At 34.9% G+C, this 22350-nt stretch overlaps 1 protein-coding gene across 5 annotated transcripts in view; it reads right to left on the reverse strand.

The window, feature by feature from the left end:
• The window catches only part of LOC109088309 (sodium channel protein type 8 subunit alpha-like), a 50243-nt gene extending 31724 nt beyond the window's left edge, over nucleotides 1-18519 (reverse strand). For 2 of the 5 annotated variants that reach the window (XM_042750972.1, XM_042750969.1), the window contains exons 1-6: nucleotides 18263-18519; nucleotides 13141-13472; nucleotides 5425-5543; nucleotides 4120-4209; nucleotides 3867-3995; nucleotides 2178-2269 (exon numbers count right to left, since the gene is read on the reverse strand). In XM_042750972.1, coding sequence (XP_042606906.1) covers nucleotides 2178-2269; nucleotides 3867-3995; nucleotides 4120-4209; nucleotides 5425-5543; nucleotides 13141-13416 — 706 coding nt within the window. In that variant the 5' untranslated portion in view covers nucleotides 13417-13472; nucleotides 18263-18519. Of the gene's footprint in view, nucleotides 1-2177; nucleotides 2270-2476; nucleotides 2569-3866; nucleotides 3996-4119; nucleotides 4210-5424; nucleotides 5544-13140; nucleotides 13473-17342; nucleotides 17539-18262 lie in introns of those variants that run through there. The other 3 variants (XM_042750971.1, XM_042750967.1, XM_042750970.1) reach the window with 2 other exon arrangements.
• Between the last annotated feature and the right edge of the window lie 3831 nt (nucleotides 18520-22350).

Genomic DNA, 22350 nt, shown 5'->3' on the forward strand with positions numbered 1-22350 from the left:
ATGTTGAGTTTATTTTTATTTGTTTCTTAAACTAAGAAAACATTTCCCATACCTTTTCTTATTGATATCATAGGTCAGGCATCCAATAAAACTCAAAAATCATCTATTACTTGGTAGAATCATGAACATGATGCTGGACATGGCCTTCATCATAAACATGGTTTTTGGCCTAATGAGTTTTGTATGATAAATTACTGGCTGCCAAGAGTATGAAACTGTTTTTAAATGTTAATCTGGCTCCTGAAACAAAACCAGTTGAGAACCACTGATATGGCTGCTTAAGGATGCCCTTCAGCATAAATTAATGTTTTTAATTGTTAATTATTATTTTTTCATAATATCATACCTTGAATCCTTATTCAAAATTCACAATGACAATGTATAAATAACAGAGCCACAAAATACACTTTAAGTGTCTTTACACACGTACTGTTTGGGAGCCATCCCGTCATTTGCTCTAATTAGATGAATAATTCACTTTTCTGCTTAAACGTGGTTTAATTAACGACTACAACATTTAATATATTATTCCAGGAAATGCAAAAATTTGTCCTGAAACCTTTTTGAATTCCAGCATTCCAGAATAGAAGTTGAAGGTTCTCGAAGGATAACCTTCAAAGAATTCTCTTGACAATAAAGGGAGGGCTCCCTGAAACAGTGAGAACAGCCTGACATCCGGTTGTCTATAAATACTGCAGCACAACCAGAGGGCCATGACATGGGGAGAATAGAGCAAGCAGGGACTAGGGGGGTGAAGACTGCATGCAGGTCATTTCAGCTCGAAGGCTGAACAGAAACAAGTCCAGTGTAAAAATCTTCCATGGCTCCATCAGACATGCTGAGCTAAACATCATCAGAACTGCACTGACCCCTCCATAACTCCCTCCCAAATACAAAAGAGCTGCTTTACCTTCAGGACAGCAGACACTCAAATTACTATTGATATGCTACAATCCTCTTGCCCATAAACCTCACAAAAACATCAAAAAATCTTGCAGGGCTCAGAGATTTGATGAGTAGGCTTTAGTTCATAGCCTTACTGAAATTAACACAGGATGACAAATATGACTTGCAATAAAACCTAGTCAGCTAAATAAATCCTGTTATTTCACCAAAAATGACTTGCATATGACACTAATGTGTCAAGACATTAAGCTAAAGGTCTGGAATTTTTGCAAAGCCTCTGACTAAAATAAAAACAACAGTACAGATACAATGAAACAATTTAACTCATCTGAAACAGATTTAAAAAAAAAAAAAAAAAAAAAAAAACATTCCTCCTTGACCATCTGCACTATTCTTGTTTTATTTCTAGGTGCAATTTGTGAGTTTCATACAAAATTAAGGAAAAAATAAATGAATTGTCAAACAAATAAAATAAAAGGCAGCCAAGCACTTAGTAGGCTAATACTATAAAAGCAAGTGACTTCCAAAGCATCATGCAGCATAAAATATGTCCACAAACTAGGCTTGGCAGTCTTCATAAATAAGTAAGTATATTCTTTGGGAACTCACTGAGGGCTATGCAATTTTCATTTTGGGGAACAAAACATAGCTTGTTAAAAATATCTACTCTAGTGTTCTGAGGCCAGGGGGCTAGCTTGAAAAGGTCTACTTGTTTCATTATAATTATTAATCAGCAAAATTAATGTTCATACCTTTATTGTTTGATTTTTGAGAAACATACAAGCTCACACACTAGTGAATTCTACAATTAGCTTTTATCTAAAGTCCTCACTGTTAAAATCTGAAATAAAACATGCCTTATGTAACACAAAGATCTGCTTTAGCAAGATCTCAACAACAAACCTACAAATAATACAATAGCTTGAGTTCAACCCTGATCAGGGTTTGTTCACGGATACGTTTTTTGCCTACATGAAAGAGGTTAAAGTGGTTTGGTCGCTAAAGCTTTCTAACTTGCTCTAATCTGCTCTGAAGTTTCTAAAGGGGCAAAATGGTGTTGAAACCAAGGACTCTGGAGATTGATAGTAGACTGCAAAGCCTATCAAAAATGTATAAGTACCATTTTTGATCATTTTGGAGATTGGAAAAAAAGCAAATTAAATGGTCCTCTCCAAATTAATTTCTGCTTAAAAAAAAAAAAAAGATTTCAAATTGAATAGTAATAGGGGATCATACTGAACGTTAACCTCAGCGTCAAAACTGCGTCTCACCTGGAATTACAGAGATAGTTTTCAATGCTCGGAGAACTCTGAATGTTCTCAGCGCAGATACATTCCCCAGGTCCACAAACTCTGTTACATATCTGAAATAAGGGAGGATCACACACAGACACCAATGACAACCACAAACACACCAAGAACACCACCACGCCAATGAACCACCAGGAGGTACGCCACTCACAGAGCCTGTCCACTACCGGGGGAAAGGAAGGAAAAGAAAACCAAGATACACACACCGACACACCAAGAGAACACCGACCCGACCCCCTCCCGCCCACACACTCTCTTACCTGGGATTACAGAAATTGTTTTCAATGCCCTCAGAACTCTGAATGTGCGCAGAGCTGAGACATTGCCTAGGTTTACAAACTCTGTTATATACCTGCAATGATCAGATCAAAGTTACATGGAGACATGGTCATGACTTAGTACTTGATGACTTCCATATGCAGACAAAGATGATCTGTTTCTTATAAGGTGGGAGGAAATTAATGTGGTGTTGTCACAATACAAAGTAGAAATGCCAAATAATCCAATATTTTGATGACAAATATACTAATTAAAACAAAAAAAGAAAAATAATACATTTAATAATAACAATAGTAATTATTATTATTATTATGTTAACACAATGAATATTTTCTATGTTGAAAAAGTAAACATACTATGACAGTATACATTAAATATATCTTTCAGATAGAATATGTGGGCTATTCATGATTTTTATAATATATTATAATTATTATATTATAAAATGTATAATAATAATTATAATATTTGGCATATAATAATAATTATAATAATTATATTATATAATAAATAATATAATTATATAATATAATTATAAATATCATTATATTATTATATAATTATATTTATTAATTATATAATAATAATAATATTATAATATTATAATTATAATAATTATAATATTATATATTTTTTATAATATTATAATTATAATATATAATAATAATTATAATATTATAATATTTTGGCACAACAAAACAAAAACTAATGTCTGTCTCCCACCCCAACAGCTTTTATAAACAAACATGCTTTTATGGTGACATACAATATATTTCAGATGAATATGTCTGGTATGGTTTGTATGCAGAAAACATGACAGATAAATAACAGATGCAGTGAAAATGGAGAATGAGAACTAGAGTCAGTGTGTGAGAGAGAAAGAGAGGAAGAGAGAGAGTTTTCTGCGTGGGCTGCTAAGAGTCGTGTTGTTGGTGAATGGCTCTAAACACTGATAGGTAGGAACATTTGAACGATGAAAGTTCTCAGAAGAGAAGAATAGAGGGATTATTCTGGATCAGTGCAAGAACCAGGTATATCCACAGAAAAGCAGAGAGATGAGGAGAAAAACAGTCACAAGGACAAATGCAGAGCTGTGAGGAACTGGACACAACATGAGCAGAGCAGCCACATCCATAAAGATGCTACCTAAAAAGTGTTCATATGGTTAGAGACAGAATTAACAGCTGAAAATGTGTTGTCTGCATCCCCCGCATACAGTAAGAGCTCAGTGTACAAGCAGCTTTACAGGTATTTATTTTCATCATCCATTATAAACAAGAATGAGGCAGAAAATTGTTTCAGGCAAATGTAATAATCCTGACAAGTTAAATGACTTATTTTTCATAATTACATTAATGACAGAATACTTACGCCATTGAGATGACCATGAAATCCAGCCAGTTCCATGGATCTCTAAGGAATGTGAAGTCATCTATACAGAATCCACGGGCAATGATTTTTACAGCTGATTCAAACGTATAAATTCCAGTGAAGGTATACCTGAAGGAAAGAGCAGCAGTAACTGGATTAAGAAAAAGGGACTAAAATCTGCTTTATATTTTGAATGTGTATATTTCTGATTTTGTGATGTGAATGGCAAGCTGTGGTTAGGATAAATACTTACTCTACTTGTTTGGACCACTCGGGAGGATTACTAAAAGTCATGAACACACAGTTGGTCAAAATTGTACACATAATGAACATGCTGAATACTGTGGGTGTCAGTTAAGGAGATTCTGCGATATTACAGAAAGAAAAAAATGACTTTTTACTATGTCAATATAAATATCAAGACATTCATCAATAACAGAATGCCAAATACAGACAGAAAATGGTGAATTTTAGCTGTAAAGCACTGCTAGGGCTAGGCAATATTTATATTTATTATTTGATGCTTGATATATATTTATGTATTCATCTAAACAGCCATTGTTACAAAGTAGATTAAAATCTTTAATGCAAGAGGTATAATTTTGCATACAATATCAGACAAACACTTATTTAACAAAATGTAATATTAACAAATTATACATGTAATACCTTGAAAAAACATCAACTTAAAGATAAAAAAAAAATCAAGACATGTTTTCCATGTTTGCCACTAAATGAACAGAGATTGATGTTTACAGTATATCTTATACTGTTGGAATAATTAAAATATTCACAAAAAACATTAATGAATTATGTATATTTAAAATATCACCCAGCCCTAGTGCTTACATCATAACGGGGAGTTTCCAGCTCATCTGTGTCATTTATGTAGGCAGTTAAAATGTTTTTGTTTGGACTACAACCACATTAACCATCAAATTAGTCCTCGGAGGACAGGGAATAGCATTACAGTTCAAATCTTTGTGGTAGCCTATACAGTATGTTTGAAAATGATTGTTTCCATTCAGCTCATTATTAACAGCAATGCCTCTGTCTGTAAATATGTTATGAATGAACTGAGAGTTAATGTGGCATGACTGACATCACAATCGGAATAAAACAAATGCCACTATTTGGTCAGAAAGACAAGTCATTTTTAAATTGTGCTGTATTGGCCAATAGGGAGACTGCTTCTGCATGGCGTATGACCACTCAACTAGATGTCCTTAGCCATGGGTTCCAGCATCAAAACAGGACACAACGTGCTAAAAACAGGCCACAAAGCTCCACCATTTTCTCTCTCTATTTGGCATCTCTACTGTCAAACAAAACAGTTGCCGTGCATCTAAAATTTACACCTACATCCACACCCACTGATATGCTTTTACAGTCCCACACTAGAACATACTGCTTAACTACAACATATTAGTCTGCATCTATAGCGTTATTCCTGACCATCACATGCACTCTAGCGATAAGCAGACACGTTACATATTTGATGTCGAGAGAGACAACATAGACATTCATCACATACATTTTAACAGCTGAAAAAGGATATGAATGTATCAAAATTTTAATCGCTATTCGCCTAGCGAGATTAAAAGGGCTTATCATGTACAAGGAAGGTGTGGCACTAAAGCGGAAGATTGTTTTCCCTTTATTTAGGACTATAAATGTCTGTGGAGAGGAAAAAGAGAACAAGCCAGAGAGAAGACAAAGACAGAGAAAGAGAAACATCAGATTAGTTACAAGCAGAGAGAAACATCATCACTTATTCAACTGGACTTTAAAAAGTAATAATCGCATACTGAAAGCCTACGTCTGTTTCTAGAGGACAAGGCATCATAATGAAGACAAACTGCTTTATATCCTACTAAATAATTAAAATCGCATTCTTTGGCAAGTAGTAAGTAAGTCCACAAGTCTGTATGCAAAACATCCATACTGTCTCCCGAGTACAATAAAGTTTAAAGATTATATAACAATCTTTATACAACAGTTTGTTCCAGTTCTCGAATTTGATTGGTTGAGAGCACTGCTATTTCATCCAACACAGTGATCTGAACATCAGCACGCTGTAATTTGAATTTAAGATTGAGGCTGCAAGATGCTTGAAGGAATAATTCACCCAACAATGAATAATAATAATACATTTTATTTTATATAGCGCCTTTTTAAAAAAATATCTCAAAGAGTTTTACAAGAAATAAAATAAAAAATACATTGAAATAATGAAAAATCTGTCATCAAATTCTGCCCTTTTTTAAACAGCAATGTAACAGTTGCATTTCTGCCACCTACTGGACTGGTATTCACAGGGGTGTAACGGTTCTCTGTAAAAAATCAAACCATACCGTTCTCCACCCACGGTTCCACAAGCACATGCACAGAGGGTCAACTTAATTCTGCCAACACATCTGTAATGTTATAAATATCCGTTCGGCTAACAGTATTCACGTTTGGTATTCACATTCTGGCTTCCACTCATCACTCATCCAATGAGCACACACAAATATTGACTTCTCTTTCAAGTTTTGTCCTTGAATGAACAAATTCACACAAAAATGTGGTCAAAATGCCTGTTTTGGTAAGTATCCTAGCAGACATAGCCTGCTGAACATACTCAATGTTAAATCAATGCACTGGATCCATGCATTCTCTTAAAATGACAGCACTTTCTTAATAGTAATCGAACAGCAAAAACAAAAAAATCACTCATTGCTCTTGATGAATTGCTTTTGTAACTTTAATAAAGATTAATCCCTAATTTATAGTCAAATACTCAATGTTATTTTACATTTGAATACTTTATTCAATTTCTGTACCTAAAAACTAATGTTAGACCTACCTGCAAAACAATGTTTATTTTATTTGTATCTTTGCTCTATTGTGTTTATTTGTGCTGTTGCTTGTAGTTATATTGTTTGTTATTTTCTTTATTTTTTATTTGACAGCATAGTCTTTTCCCGAAACATAGCACATACTGAACCGTACTGACTAAACCGTGTTACAAACTGTACCGCAAGTTGAACCATTGCAGCCATAGTGTCCACCACAATTTTATTGTTAAAACTGCTTAAAAATTGGGTTATTCTTAACCAAAACCAAATTATCAGTAAACCGTTTTTTGCTGACACTCCTGCTTGCTTTATTAAATCACAATACACTGCCATTGTAATGAAATCACCCAACCAGATATTCATTGAATTAAATCTTTTTGTTTTCTGTCATTTTCAAATGAGGGTGAGTAAATGTTGACATTTTCACTTCATCATTAACCCTTGAAGTACCCAAAATAATGATGGAAAGTGTAAACAATATTTAAGTCACATATAGGACTGGGAATAAAGAAACAGTACTAAATTCTGTTTTATAACTACAACATACAATAGAATTTACCACATAAGTAGAAAATGATCTTCACTGAGCTGTGACTAAACAACTAAAAATAGCAGAGCACACCAGAGAATTTGGAGAAGCATTAGTGACTCATTAGGCCATTTTGCCCCATTCCAGGAAAGAAATACACATACAGGATTATTAACCTTTACAAAACCTACTGAATATTTGATAAACACATTTCTAAGGCCTCTAAATTATCAGCATGATCAAAACAGCTGAAAAACCTGTTATACAATTTACTACATGCCTTCTGTCCTCTGATATTTCATACTTTTAAACTTTTAGCAGAATTCTAAAAGGTTTGCACACATCTTTTTGCTGTGAAAGTAAATGAGAATAACTTTGATATTGTTAGTAATATTTCAATATGCTGGTCTGAAGCAACTTAAGTTTACTTGATTATCCATAATTTTTTTGTGTGTGTGTGTGTTAAAATGTATCGTAATCAAAGCTTTTGGAGAACATGTATTTGCATATCTCTCAATCATCAGTTTTGCTCCCACAATTAAAATGACAAAGGCTTGATAATAAAACTAAGCTATTAAAATGTTATCTTACTAATATTATTGAGAGAAATAGCATGACAGCTGATATTCCTATGCATTTTAATATGCATATTTTATATGCATATTTATGTAAGTCTGCTATACTGTTATAAAAATATCACTGATTTACAAGCCATTTAAATAACAATTGTGATAAATAGCATACCTGTTTTTGAGCTTTTTTTTTAATGTTTTAGTTTCTTAGAAGAATATATATGCATAATATGATCCACAATGAAAAATTAGGTCAAAGAAGCACAGCTCAGTAAACAACACTTTGTATAAGTAACTAAAGATGGAAAATAGCTGCATCCATTTGGGTCAGACTGAATCAGGCCACCATGTAAACTACATACTGGGACCTGCTTAGTCAAAAAAAAATCTGGTCACTGCTCAGCAACAACAACAGCATGTGTGACATCAGGGTTCAAAAGCTGCATGCTGTGGGGACAAAAAAGAAGAAGACTCATTCAAACCAGCAGCACATATTCAACCGCATATGAAACATGAGATGAAAAATAATGCAGAAGTGGTGCAGTATATGAACAAAAATACATCTGCCCTTTTTCAGTATTCACTTGCTATAGTACAGGAGCACACACAAGAGAAGTGCATGTGGGTTTCGTCTTTTTAATGCATGACAGGCTGCACAGCTACTGAAAATTTCATAATCCAGAATGGAGAAGAAAAAAGACATAGAGAGATAAAGAGCCAGAGAAAGACAGCCCAGAGAGGAATGAGTAAGCAGTGAGAGGAAGGGAGGAAGATGGAGAACGAATGGGGCAACAAGAAAGACAATTAAAAGCCAATGGGAAACAGAAAAAAAGAGCAGATGCTATAAAAAAAGCTGTAAAACTGGACACAGCCTCAAGCAATGAATAAAAACCCCTCGGACAATGTCCTTCAATTCAGCAGCTAAGGTAATAAAGAAACAAGAGGGAAAATAATACTGATGGAAATGCACCATGATATAGCATTTGTTCATAAAAATAAGAAATTAAATGAATACAATCTCAATTAAATTCATAAAAAGTATAGGAAGTTGTTACAGAATTTTGATAAAATGAATGACGGATGGCCAATGCCTGATTTAAAATAAATAAATAAATAAACTTTATACTTGCCAACATATTTCCATACAAGAGATGCCTCCAACTAGAAATTACAATATGTTCAGTTAAAACTCTACATTTAAATTTATAAAATAAATGTAAATCAAAATAAAATGTACACATTTTTGCTAAAAAATGCTGTTATTATTAGACACTGCAATATGTTAGGTTAAAAATATTATTCAGAAACTAAAATTATTACATTTATTTTAATATTCCAACTGAGGCTTCAAAACATCAGGTAGAATCACAACATACAGAAAATAAGAGAGAGAGAGAGACAGAGAGAGAGAGAGAGAAAGAGAGAGATCATGTTACAAGATGATGCCAAGTGAATAGGAAAGAGTAAGTGATTTAAAAAAAAAAGGTGAAGCACAGACCACACCTGTGGCAGGACACATGGGGAGGAGAGAAACATGAAGAAACATAATGACAGAGACAGTGATTAATGTAAAAAAGTGTGACAAGCAGAACAGCAACTGACAAATGAAAAGAGTGAGAAGATGCAGAGCCTATAATAACTTGTATCGCAATCCAAGGTCAAGCTCTCTTCATTCTGTAACATTTAATTTCATACATTATAAAATATTTTCAAATAGCTTCACTTTCAAACCTGTGATTTAATTATGTTTATTAAAATTAAAAGAATTACTGTATTATATTTGTGACCCTGGACCACAAAACCAGTCATCATAAGTCGCACAGGTATATTTGTAGCAATAGCCAACAGTTCATTGTATGGGTCAAAATTATCAATTTTTCTTTTATGCTAAAAATCATTAGGATATTAAGTAAAGATCATGTTCCATGAAGATATTTTGTAAATTTCCTACCTTAAATATATCCAAACTTAATTTTTGAAAAAATATATACATTGCTAAGAACTTAATTTGGACAACTTTAAAGGTGATTTTCTCATTATTTAGATTTTTATTTTTATTTTCTTTTTTTCAAAATATTGTCATATGGAACCCTTATTTATTCAGATTTCAGATGATCTATAAATTTCAATTTCAAAAAATTGACCCTTATGACTGGTTTTGTGGTTCAGGGTCACATTTATCTTTTAATAAAGCACAGAGAAAAATGTACAGGCTTGTTCCTGCATGTAGCCATTTACAGCATATGTACTGAGGCATGTAGCTAACAGAAACAAATGAGATGCCTACATTATAAGATGAGTATTTATAAGAGCTGTTGAGAGTGCTGAGGCTGTGAACAGATGTGAGGCCATTATACTGAAGCAGAGCATCACCCTGCCTTCCCCAGCCCCCCAACCAGCCCAGACAAGCCCACTCTGAGTGCTGCGTCATAACAGGGGGAAGCAATGGTCCTACATGGCACATTTTGAAGAGCCCCTTCTAAGATTTATGACTCCATATGGAGCTTTGCCTCTCTGTCTTTCTTCTTCTGTCTACCCTTTCTACAAACCCTTTATTCAAGCAGAACATGTTCCTGGATCAACAACAATCCTATCAAACAGACAGAGCACAAATCTGATTCCCAGGGATCACACTTACTAATTAACTGCATACCTTGCGTGCATCGTAAATCACACTGGATTTTTTTTTTTTTTTTTTCAATGCATAAAAATAAAATGTTGTTCAAGAACCTGAAGAATGTAGATGCAACATGTCCTACTTTGGGTAAATCCTGTTAAGCCTCTCTTTCTCACAACTGATTTGTTTTCAACATACTGCACTGTATAACCATCTCCTTGAATCATCTGTGCTGGAGGACTCGGGGTTCATCAGCTGCTCCTGTAGCAAAGCTTCCTAGGCTAATTGCTTCTGATAGTGTCACGGGTCTGGATTTAAAAGCTGCCAGCTCCCATTTCTCAGCTGGTTTTACTCTATGAAGAGAGCTGCCCTGAGCCTCAAGAATCAGGTTTCACTACTGCTGCAGGCTGCAAGTCGAGCCTAGCGTGTGGAAACAAAAGGACAATGGGATGCGGGGAGATCTGATCCCAATGCTAGCAAAGGTTACAATCAAAGAGCCATTAAATCCTCGAGATTGCAGGATAGTTAGATATTATATACTACAATATGGCATGTGCATATAAACAGAGATGCATCTAAATATTAAAATATTCTAATGTAAAGTCTAACGTGAGCGATGTTTACAAAAAAAATTAATTCGGTTGAGAACACAATTCCGTTCCTTAACACCACTTTTCACATACGCTCCTCCATGAGGTTTTCATCGGGAGACTGAAATCTCCTTCTTGTGCATGCATGAAGCAGGCGGTTACATAACAGACAGTGTGTGCTGCATGAGAGGGAGCCAGAGGAATGAGACGGAGGGAGAGAGCAAGAGAGGGAGGCAGGGAAAAGCTCCAACACATGCACACATTAACAGGCATTAACACACAAATGAGTCTGTGCATTATTTAGTAAAGTCCAGTGTGGCAGACACCACTAAAGTCTCACCACTGCACTTAGCGCTGAGCCAAACAGGAACACAGATCTCAGCCTGCTGGGCTCCATTACAACTCAGACAGAAAAGATGACCTCATCTTCCACCCGTAGGCTACATCTCATAACAACAACTCGCTCTTGAAAATCTGTTTGAGGACTAGCTTGCATCTGATATTGCTTATTTTTAACATCAAAACAAGCCACTGTTTTATGACTGGTAACATATCAAGAAACTGTGCATTCATTTAAAAGCACAAAATGATTGATTTTTTTTTTTTTTATTGAATTTTTTTTCCACCTGCAAAATATTTTAAATGAAAGATTGAAAAATGTGCAGTTATAAAATGTTGTGGCATTTGGTTTTTACTCCACAAGACTGTGTAGAACCTTTACCATGATTTGTGAATGATCCAAAGAGCGTATTGTGCATCTGAGGAGATTTAGAGTTAAAAATTCATATTCATGTTACATCGTGAGAATTACTACTTGTTTTAAATTTCAAACAGCTAAAAGGTTTCCAGGTTTAAATTTTGAGCTCCAGATTTTTAATGTGGTCACATACTTTTGGTTTGGAGGCTTCACTCATAAATGATAAAAGCCAGTTCTTGGAAATCAAAATAGTCAAAGATCGGCATACAGTTCAGAAATATGAGTAAACACACAGCATGATGATATAATATTAGGCAAAATGCAATAGATTAACCATTAGTTGTGAGCTCTGACTGGACCCAGCAAATTCCGTCCATAACATGGATTTAAATATTTTTGCTGAATAAAACAATTATTTTAAGTGACAGTAAAAACATTTACAATGTTACATAATATTTTGAACATTTGAAGGTTCTATTAAAAAAAAAAAAAAAAATCCTGAAAAAGGGTATTAAGGTCTTACACCACAACAAAAAAATTTTAACAATGAAAATGTTTTTTTTTAGTTGTAAATCAGCATATTAAACAAGATCATGTGACACTGAAACCTGGAGTTATTGCTGCTTAAAATTCAGCTTTGCCATCAAATGAATAAATTACATTTTAAATGATATGAAAACAGAACAGTGTTGTTTTAAATTGTAATAAAATTTCAAAATATTACAGTTTTACTGTATTTGTGATTGAATGATTGAAGGTTTGGTATGAATGAAGTTTTTTTTTTTGTGATGTAATTATTTTAAAATATTTGATTTAAAACAAAATCTACATTTTGGTTAGATGTGGAATACATTTCAGAGAAGAAGTTCTCACTTTTTTTCTCATATTTTTCCTATCTTCACCATATACTGATTTCACCAAAACCTTACACAACAACATTACAGATCTTTAAATAGCCTTGTCCCACCACTCAGAGAGCTATTCTAATATGCTGCATGGTTCCTTTAAATGCATTTCTTTTGCCTCTTCATTTCTAAAGGATTATTACTGGAACAATTAAAACAAGTCTGTCAGCTGGAACTGTAAAGCTTCAGCAGACCACTGCAAACCTCCTCTACAAACCGTTTTTAAGCATCATCTCATACACAATCTACAACATACATAAGCCACAAACAAATTCTTCTGCCCTGTAGTGGATTACTGAAGGATGTTATTCTCATTGTCATATGTTTCGCAAGTAAATCCGACAGCTGCATGTCACCATCAGAGGTTTTCGCATATAAGAGAATAACAATAAATGACCTGGAAAAGTTGGGAAAAAACACATCAGTTTCTCCACTTCTATAATGAGCCATAGTGCACTGCTTAGAAGATAACGTGTGAAGGCCAGCTTTGCAGGACTTATGAATAGACATGATGATGCACTCACTTTCTTATTCATGTAGAAAGGATCGAGATCCTCCAATGGTGTTGCCACCATTCCAGGAGGGATGTCCCCATAGATGAAGGGCAGACTCTTGCCCACCTCCAGGTCACTGTTAGGCTTGGGCTTGTTCTCGTCGTCATCGTCGCGGTAGCTGCTGTCTGCTTTAGGTGGCGGCTTGGCTTTCTCCTCAGCAATGCGCTTCTCGATTTCACACAGAGATTCCCTGGTAAAGTATTTGAAGCTGTCAGGTCCTGGCGGTGCAAAAAGTGGTGCAGCCATGTTTTCATCCTGCAGCAACTTCTTCTGCTGTTATGTACCCTCCACGGCAGCCAGATCTATATCGGAAAGAGAAAAGGACATTATTGGACAACTAGGCTCATAATCATACAGTAGTCTTCTCCACACTGCAACTTGTTTTGTCTCATAAACGCATACGTGTAAAGCAACTGTGCACTCTTACTGCCAAAAGCCAGCCAATGAGATAAAAGCTTACCAGATCAAGAAATTATTTTCTAATTTCGCATTCAAAATGTTCATTTAAGCATTTTGCATATGCATTCCGTATCAGTTCATGCATTCCCTGGGAATCAAACTCATGACCTTGGTCTTGTGATAGTGTGTTGTCTGAGCTCATATCAATATTATATAACATTCCTGTATTATACATTTATCTGCATGTAGCATAAGATATCTGCAAGATATAAGCATTGGAAGAAACTGAATCATATCTAATCTGCTGGTTAAGCTGTGATGTAATAAATACTTTTTCTGGGTCCAAGCCTCCACTATCTCGAAGAATGAGGGTAACCAATTAGTAGCTGGTCCCCATTGACTTCCACTGAATGAAAAATATACAAAATGACAAATATACAAAGTTTTTGGCAGTACTATCCCTTTAACCTAAGCTTACAAAAAAAAAGACTTTAGATACTTAGACAGTGCACTCACATTGCTTATGAATGGGAGAAAGTGCACAATGGTGGAATAAGCCCAATCTTCTAAATACAAAAGCCAATTGGTAAAGTCATTGAACATTTGCACTGGCAGGTTCAGTTTTAGGTTTTTTAACACTATTTTAGAATAAAAAACAAATATGAGCCAGTTTGTCAAGATTTTATGGCTGATTTAAGTGTGGCACGCAGTTTTTGAGATTTCAGGCTTTCCCGATTCAAGTAAGTAGAAGTTGGTTTTGGATGCCTGAAATAGCTTCCCAGAGGCTCTGTAAATATGTCCGCTGAGTGAACAGACTTTCCCTGAAAGGGACTTTACTGCAGTCTCTGTGCTCACAGTGTCCCGGACACCAATATTTTAATGATTCATTAAAGATGAATCACTGTGTGGCCAACTGAGATTTCGGTATTGAGATAAAGGTTAGGATCATAATTTTTAGGTAGTAGTATGACAGAACATTGTGAGTGTATATTAGCACTGTTTGTTATTTGCTTTTGGTATTTAACAGATTACCTTAAATCTACATTTTGCTGATCTTTAATGAAGGTTGGCAAATGGAGAAATCTAAAATTTCAGGACTTAAAGTTGAGATAAAATAGAAGTAGTGACAGATCAGTTGACTGCAAGAAAAGGATTTAAGATGACTAAATGATTGAAAAAATCCAGTATACATCACCAGACAGAAGTTCTTTGCATCAGAAAATCAAGTGATTTCAAGTTTTGAATAAGATCTATAAATTAGCTTATATAGAAAAACTGTAAATCTACTTAAAAATAACTCAGATCTAAATATGTAGCAAGATTTTCTAATCTACAACATTACAATAACTATTCATTCATACATATGATCATTTGTCGTCAATTAGGTTACTATTTTTACCAGCTACTACTACTATCTTGTATCACATCATCAATACTTAAAATCTAAGCCAAGAGAGTCCAAACAACCTTGTCACAATTAAAAAAAAAAAGAAAGATGTATTTAGTTTTAATTTTATTTTGTGTTGTGGATTTATTTTTTCTTAATGATAAATACTACCTTGTTACATCATCCGCTCACACAAACTGATATGTTAAGCACAGGAAAGTAAAATGCTAAGCCTTGCATCTAAAAATATTACCTTACACATCAAAACAATCTGTTGCTAAATTGAGAGCATGTTAAAGAGAGACTGGCACTAGATCCTGGATGAGTCATCCACTTCATGAAAAATGAAATGCACCCTCCATTATGAGCAGATAAAGGTGATACTTAATGTTTGTCTTTGGATTACACTTGCAATAATATGAATTGCCTTTGTGATAAGTGATTCATTGGACTTTTTTCCTGATTTGGGCTTGCGTAACTTCTCATGGTTTGGTTCTTTTGGGTCATTATGATGGATGTTTCTATTTTAGATGAAAAGGTGCTGGGAGCTGAAAGGATGTAGACTGGATTCTAAGAAAACTCACGATAGCACAAGCAGATTTGAACCTGTCTTCCTCATGAACAAAACCTCCACTGAGTGGCCGATTTGGGACATGCGTTATGTCCCCAAGGCTGCAGAATGGGAAATGGGGTGGGTGGTGAAGGGAGGCCTGGTGAACCACATCATCTAAAAGCTTGTGTGCACTTATGGGCCAGATACTTAAACAAGCCATATCCTAATATTACAGAGCTACTTACTGTAGCTGACTTTTTGCTTTTCTCTCCATCCAATTCCAGTTTTTGGAATGGCATTTGCATTGTCATCTGCCTTTGAAGTAAATATACCCTATTTACCTTCAAGCAAATAAGAAACATGAACAAAATATCAAGGCATGCGACAAACATTGGCACATAACAGACATCATTGGTGGCAGAAGTCCCATGGGTATGAATCTGATATCACTTCAAGACCTGCTGGAAAAAACAACTTAAAACAGCCTTAGCTGGTTTGTCAGTCTTAGTAGGTCTCTTGGCAGGTCTAAAAAGGGTTTTGGCACTTACTTGGTCAGACTAGGAGACCAGCTTAAACCAGCAAAGACCTGTAAACCAGTTTAGGTTGGTTGAAGTTGATTTTTTTCCCCTTTGCAATGAAACAGATAAACAAAAGAAATTATCATACTAAAATCCAAACACATTTTGTATTTGTCATTTTTAATGACTTGTGACTAGTAAAACTGTGTAAAGCCATGTGGTCAAAACAACACAAGCAAAGAGGATCTTGCCTTACGGGAGCTGTCCAATCAGCACCACACTGTAAAAACTGACTTATAAGGGTTTTTTGAATCCTATGCAAGTGGAAATTAGAATGACTTTAAATCTACATTTTAAAATAAAATAAAATAAAATAAAATAAAATAAAATAAAATAAAATAAATACAAGAGCAACAATATTTCTGCACATTTTGACCCACCAAGCCTAACAGAGTTGTCTGAATACACATTTATGTTCTAGAATGCTCCTGATTTAAGGTTTCGAGAATTTCCAGCATGCAGTGCAACATGAACAAATTATGCATTAATGGTTAAAGGATTATTATTTTGCCATATGCTGTTAATTGTGTTGTCAAGTTAATTAATTGTTAGTTATTTGTTTAAAAGCACATATTGTTACTTAAATACTTTTCATTAAAATGACAAATTAACAAATTTTCTATTATGAAACACACACATACAAATAGTTGCCCTCACAGGATTTTATTAGCTGTAATGCTATTTTGCATTTTGTGAACAATCACATTCAAATTGGTTAAACAGTAGTATGTAGTATTACTAACGACAGTTAAGAAATCTCATGGCATACCACTGCCAGGAATTACATTTTTACAGTGCACCTTCCATAAGCTTAAGTATAAGGAAGCATAGTGTTTCTCGGCGGGGTTATTGTAAAGGTTTTAAGGGGATTCGTATCAAATGAACGAGGTGGGCTTCTGTTGGGTGGGCCTAAATATCTCGAAATAACTGAAGGGACTGTGCTGGGCTGGACGGGGACACGGCTTTAGAAAATTTCAGGTGGGCTACGCGGTGCATCTTATTTACAGATGAGAGGACATAGGTTAATTTGGGAAGCGTTATGAATAAAATTATGAATTCATTTTCATCCATGTGCTTTTCGAGCTACTTTGCGCAACAGAACGGTCAAAACGACACACTAACGTCTTCAAATGCAAAACACGTCAATAAATGATGTATATTCGGACATAAATTACAATTCCTTAAAATAAACCTCTACCTTATTTCAAGAACATCGTCAAGTATGGTTATGTGACTCGATGCGCAGTGGTCCTACCTTGATTTCATCAATGTTTGGTCACGAAATCCTTATCGGCACAACGGCTCTTTGCGTTCTCCAAACATCTTTGCGTTTTCCAAAACGCTGTCACATTATCCTGAGGTCGAAAAAAATATTTTGTCTGAAAACGTACGTTTCTAAACAGCCCGACGCCTTCACGAAAGCGGGCCGAAGCTGCGGAGGGGAAAAGGAAGGTAGGTTGGTTAATTGAGTTTTTTTTTTTCTCTCTCTTGGTTTTTTAACTTTTTTTATTGAAAAGCGAAAATATTTTTAGTCATGTTACCGCATTTCTGAGCAAAACGTCTATCGCTTTTAGAGAACAGCGAGATATCTCAACGACGTTGTGCAAGGTTTCTGCTCGCGAGGAACATAAACAAGAAAATGTAGCATACCACACCCGTGCAACCTGCGTCCACCCTACAATCAATAAGCAGCCAAGCACGTATTGCCGTTTGAACGTCTTATTAGAACGGATCACTTCAAACCTGTCCACATGTGCATTTTTTGCTCATTTGCTCAGCTTGACATTTGATAAATGTTGACAAGAAGACCTTTATTCAGATGAGGGTGCAAAGCTACAGGCTACGGATCACGTCATTGATAATGCAAATACAAATAACACACCACATATTGCCTTGCAAGAATGTGTTTAATATTATGACCGCTTAACACTGTCATTTGAGAGGGTGAAATTAAAGGGCCTAATCACAATAGGTTCATCTGAACAAAAAAAGAGAGCTACATTACAGTCATTTCAGTCATAACGGAATAAAAAACGAATGTGCATTTGGCGAGAAGGGTCTAGCAGTAAAACTCCCTCAGCGTGCGGCGCCTCTGCGACATTCATTGACAGTGCAACGACTTCCATCGCTGGGAATAAACACATCGCGAGTGCGATATTTAAACACAATACTTACTATGATTACGTTAGCGGGTATCCAAAAAATCCTCACTGGACTGCAGATGTCGAATAAATTGGGAAGGAATTGCGGATGTCGCCATATTGTTGCTGCTACCTTCTTTCAATGTGCACCGTTACCCTGCATAATTGATGACTCCCAGCAAAATGTAAGGGAGTGTCGGCCAATAGGTAGCACCAGTTCCACAATAAGAGATTTCTTTTTAGTTTTCGTTTTCAGTTAAAGTGCCTTCTTCGAGAATGGGGTGTTCCATATGTTCGGGAATGACGATTTTGATGTTATGTTGCCTAAAATGTCTGAAGCAACAATCACACTGCTTTCATTGTGTTTGACTTGGAGTTTAGAAATATCTTTAAAACGCTATAAAATAACAAACAGGTTGTTGACTTGGTGTTTTATCATGAGGGACAAACTCGCATGAAACTTTATGTTATAGAAATTGTAAATATGTATAGCCTATTGTACAATACGCTGTTTTCTCCATAAAGTAAAGATTTGAAATGTGTTGATTTGCACGTTCTTCCTTGTCCGGGTCTTTTAAAACATTACAGAACGATGTTACGTCACTTTCAGAATCTTTTCAGATTACCTAATAATCAGTTCCAAGGAGATTCGATTGTTTCTATCTGCTTTGTATCTCCCTCTTATAGCTTTCACATTTAAAATGTTTATAACAGCCCTGCAATTAGTCTTCATTAGCTCGTTATCGTCTGGAATTACAGGTAGTTTCATTTTAACAATATTATTATTATTAACCCATTTAATCCCAATAAAACAAATTACATGCGTTTTGTGAGGTTTCAGACAATTCTAGTAAAACAAATTATTTTATTCCTTTAACGTTAGACAGCTGTTATCAGTGGTAAACTATATCAAAAAGTCAAAAAGAAAAAAAAAATCAAGCAATTAATAAAGTATCATAATGTTATATGTATTTACTATCAGGCAGTTGTGGGAAAACAAAATTCATATGCAAGAAAATATTTTCTTAAATGTTTATTTAAGAGAATATTTCTTAAATGTTTTATTTAATGTAACAAAAAATTTAATTTTTACTCTACTTTTATAATTTTACTCTACCATTACTTGTTCAAAATAGGGATCTGTGTTTTCCCACTAACATTTACATGCATTGTGAGAGGACCACCTTAATACATCATTAGACCTTTTAAATATCATATATCAAAAAATGCATATAAACGGCTTATTAAATGTTACTGGCGTTTTAAATGGGTTAATATTATTTACAGACAATCTAATCATCAGTGGTTGTCACATTAAAAGTAATGAAAAGTGTTCAGTGTAACTGACTAAATGCACTTTTGGTTGTGGAAAGCAACCTTTGCTGGATCCTCCAAAGCACCTTCGTATTTCAGGAGGCCTTTCTGCATTGGAGGGTGCATGGCCTTGGCAGGTGAGCATACAGCGGATGTCAAGGCATATCTGTGGTGGGTCCGTCATCAGCCATTGGTGGGTAGTCACCGCATCCCACTGCTTCAAAAATAGGTGAGACACTTTATGCTTCTCCTCTCTCATACCATGCAGCATTTGTGCGCAGACAGACATCTTACTATTATAACTTTAAGCAATGTTTAATGTTGCGGGTTAAAGCAAATAGGTGATATGTCACCAGAGCCCAATAACCATTCACAGATGCACATTTAGTTAAATAAACAAGGGCTGGTAGTTGAACTGAAAGTATATACTTGCAGTAGTAGTTCAGTTAATTATATCCTTATTTCTTTTTAGATTAGCATTGGATGTAGACTACTTACTACATCGAACCTTTTTACTCACCAGGAAAATGCCTAAAACAATTTAGGCTTTCGATAAGAATAGTTTTTATTGCATTTTGTATGTAAATTTGTCCCTTACATCTTTCTTTTATAGTAACAACTATAAATTACGAATAGTGGCTGGAGTGAATTCTCGATCCAAGTATGGAATGGGTGTCCAGTATCGTTCAGTCCAGCAAGTGATCCTGCATGAGAATTTCAGCCGATTGAATTATGACAACGATGTGGCTCTTTTGCATCTGCATCACCCTTTATATTTCACAAAACATGTGCAGCCTCTGTGCATAATGGAAAATGAAATGGATGAGAAACAACTAAGCTTCAGTTCGTGTTACATCACTGGTTGGGGCAGCTCAGTGTTAGAAGGTTAGTATTTAAATGTGAAAAAACACTAGTCCAACTGCAAAATCTCTGCATCATAAACTGATTATTATTTAGCAAAATATGTAATAGGCAGCTTAGGGAGTTTGCAGAAGTGGAAGTCGTCATTGTTGGATAAACTTTTATGATGAACGCAAACTTCAAATATATTTTTTTCGTGTTCCCATTTGCTCCAATAGCAAAAGGGAAAAAACATCTTTGACAGTGTTTCTACGACTTTCCAAAAAAAGGAAGAAAAAAAACATTGAGAGACTGATTATGTTGGTCAGAAGAGAAAAATGTCATTAGTATTAGAAACACTCATGCATCAGCATTAATTAGATTTCTTCAACATAGTAAGGTAATATAACACAAAGTATAGTGTTATAAAGATTATACAATAATAAAAAAAAAAAAATGAGAAAAAAATCTGCTAAATTTACAATGTTAAAAACTGTGGAAATGCATCATCACATTCTGTGAAAAGGGTTCATATATCAGAGAGGAGCTCTATTTTTTTTTTTTTGACATCTTTCTGGCAGTTAAACTGTTAAAAGTATGTGGGTTTATATAAGTTCACTCCTTCCTCTTTGAGAAGAAAACCATGAACACTTACATTTTACATGACAACAATATTTTCCTTTAACAAAATTTTAATTTTTAACATTTATGGATGACTTAAGATAATTTCTTATGATCATATTCAAAGGGAGTATTTAAAGAAAAATATATATTTTTTTATTTAAATATTTATGTAATTTGTAATTTTTTATAAGACTATACTTTGTGTTTTATTATATAAAATACATATATATTATACACACACACACACACACATATATATATATAAAATTTTAAATCTGAAACATTTTACTTTTTTTGGAATGTTATTTAGCACTCTTCAGGAAGCTGAAGTTGATCTCATTGATACTGGGATCTGCAACCAAAGTAGTTGGTATAATGGCCATGTTAATGACAACATGATCTGCGCAGGATTTTACAAAGGGGGAGTCGACACGTGTCAGGTAATGTTGTCTCATTATTTTAGAGTAACTTGTCAGTGAAAGACAGTGATTAACAATATCTGTTGGAATACTCTTCAATCAGGGGACAGTGGAGGCCCTTTACAGTGTTTCAGCAAAGACATGGAGAGATTTTACCTTTATGGTGTGACAAGTCATGGAGAGGATTGTGCATTGCCAAGGAAACCTGGCATATATACGCGTGCTAGCCGGTACACTGTCTGGCTGAGAGAAGCTCAAACAAGATCTGTATCTGCTGCCTCAGTCACAGATCTGCCAGTTTTTAAATTAACCTCAGCCCTGTTTTTCTCTGCCTGCATGGGCCTGCTAATGTGAGCCATCCCCCATCGGAGATCAGAACAGCTCTCTGGGCTACAGTATGTGCTGTGTTCCTGTCATTACAATAAAGTGTAACAATAAAATTTACTGTATTTAAGATTTTTTCTAATTGTATTTGATATTCTCATTTTCACAAACTGAATATAAAATGATCACATTTTGTAACTTATTTTATGTTTGTGCTTTTAATTCGTATTTTGATATTTAGGTTCATTTTGAGCACAAATTCCAGTTTGCAAATGTAATAATTGAAAATATGTTTAATTGGTTATTTTTGTACTTTCATTCACTTACGGTGGTCGAGAGCTCACTGCGCTGCAAATGAAAAACACATGCAAATAGAAAAAAAGACCTGCGAATTAAGAAAATATCTTCATCAATTTGACAACTCACGCTAGGGATGGGCAAAAAATCGAATGCAATTTTTATGCGCATCTCGTCAGTAAAGCAGCAACAATTTCCCCTCTGAGATCTGAGCATTTAATAATCACTCCACGAGTGGCATTTGCTACACAGAGCATAGTTCACTGACAAGCTACACAAAATCACGTTCAAAATTGCTGGCGAT

The sequence above is a fragment of the Cyprinus carpio genome, chromosome B23 (genome assembly GCF_018340385.1).
Source record: "Cyprinus carpio isolate SPL01 chromosome B23, ASM1834038v1, whole genome shotgun sequence".
Taxonomy (NCBI): Eukaryota; Metazoa; Chordata; class Actinopteri; order Cypriniformes; family Cyprinidae; genus Cyprinus; species Cyprinus carpio.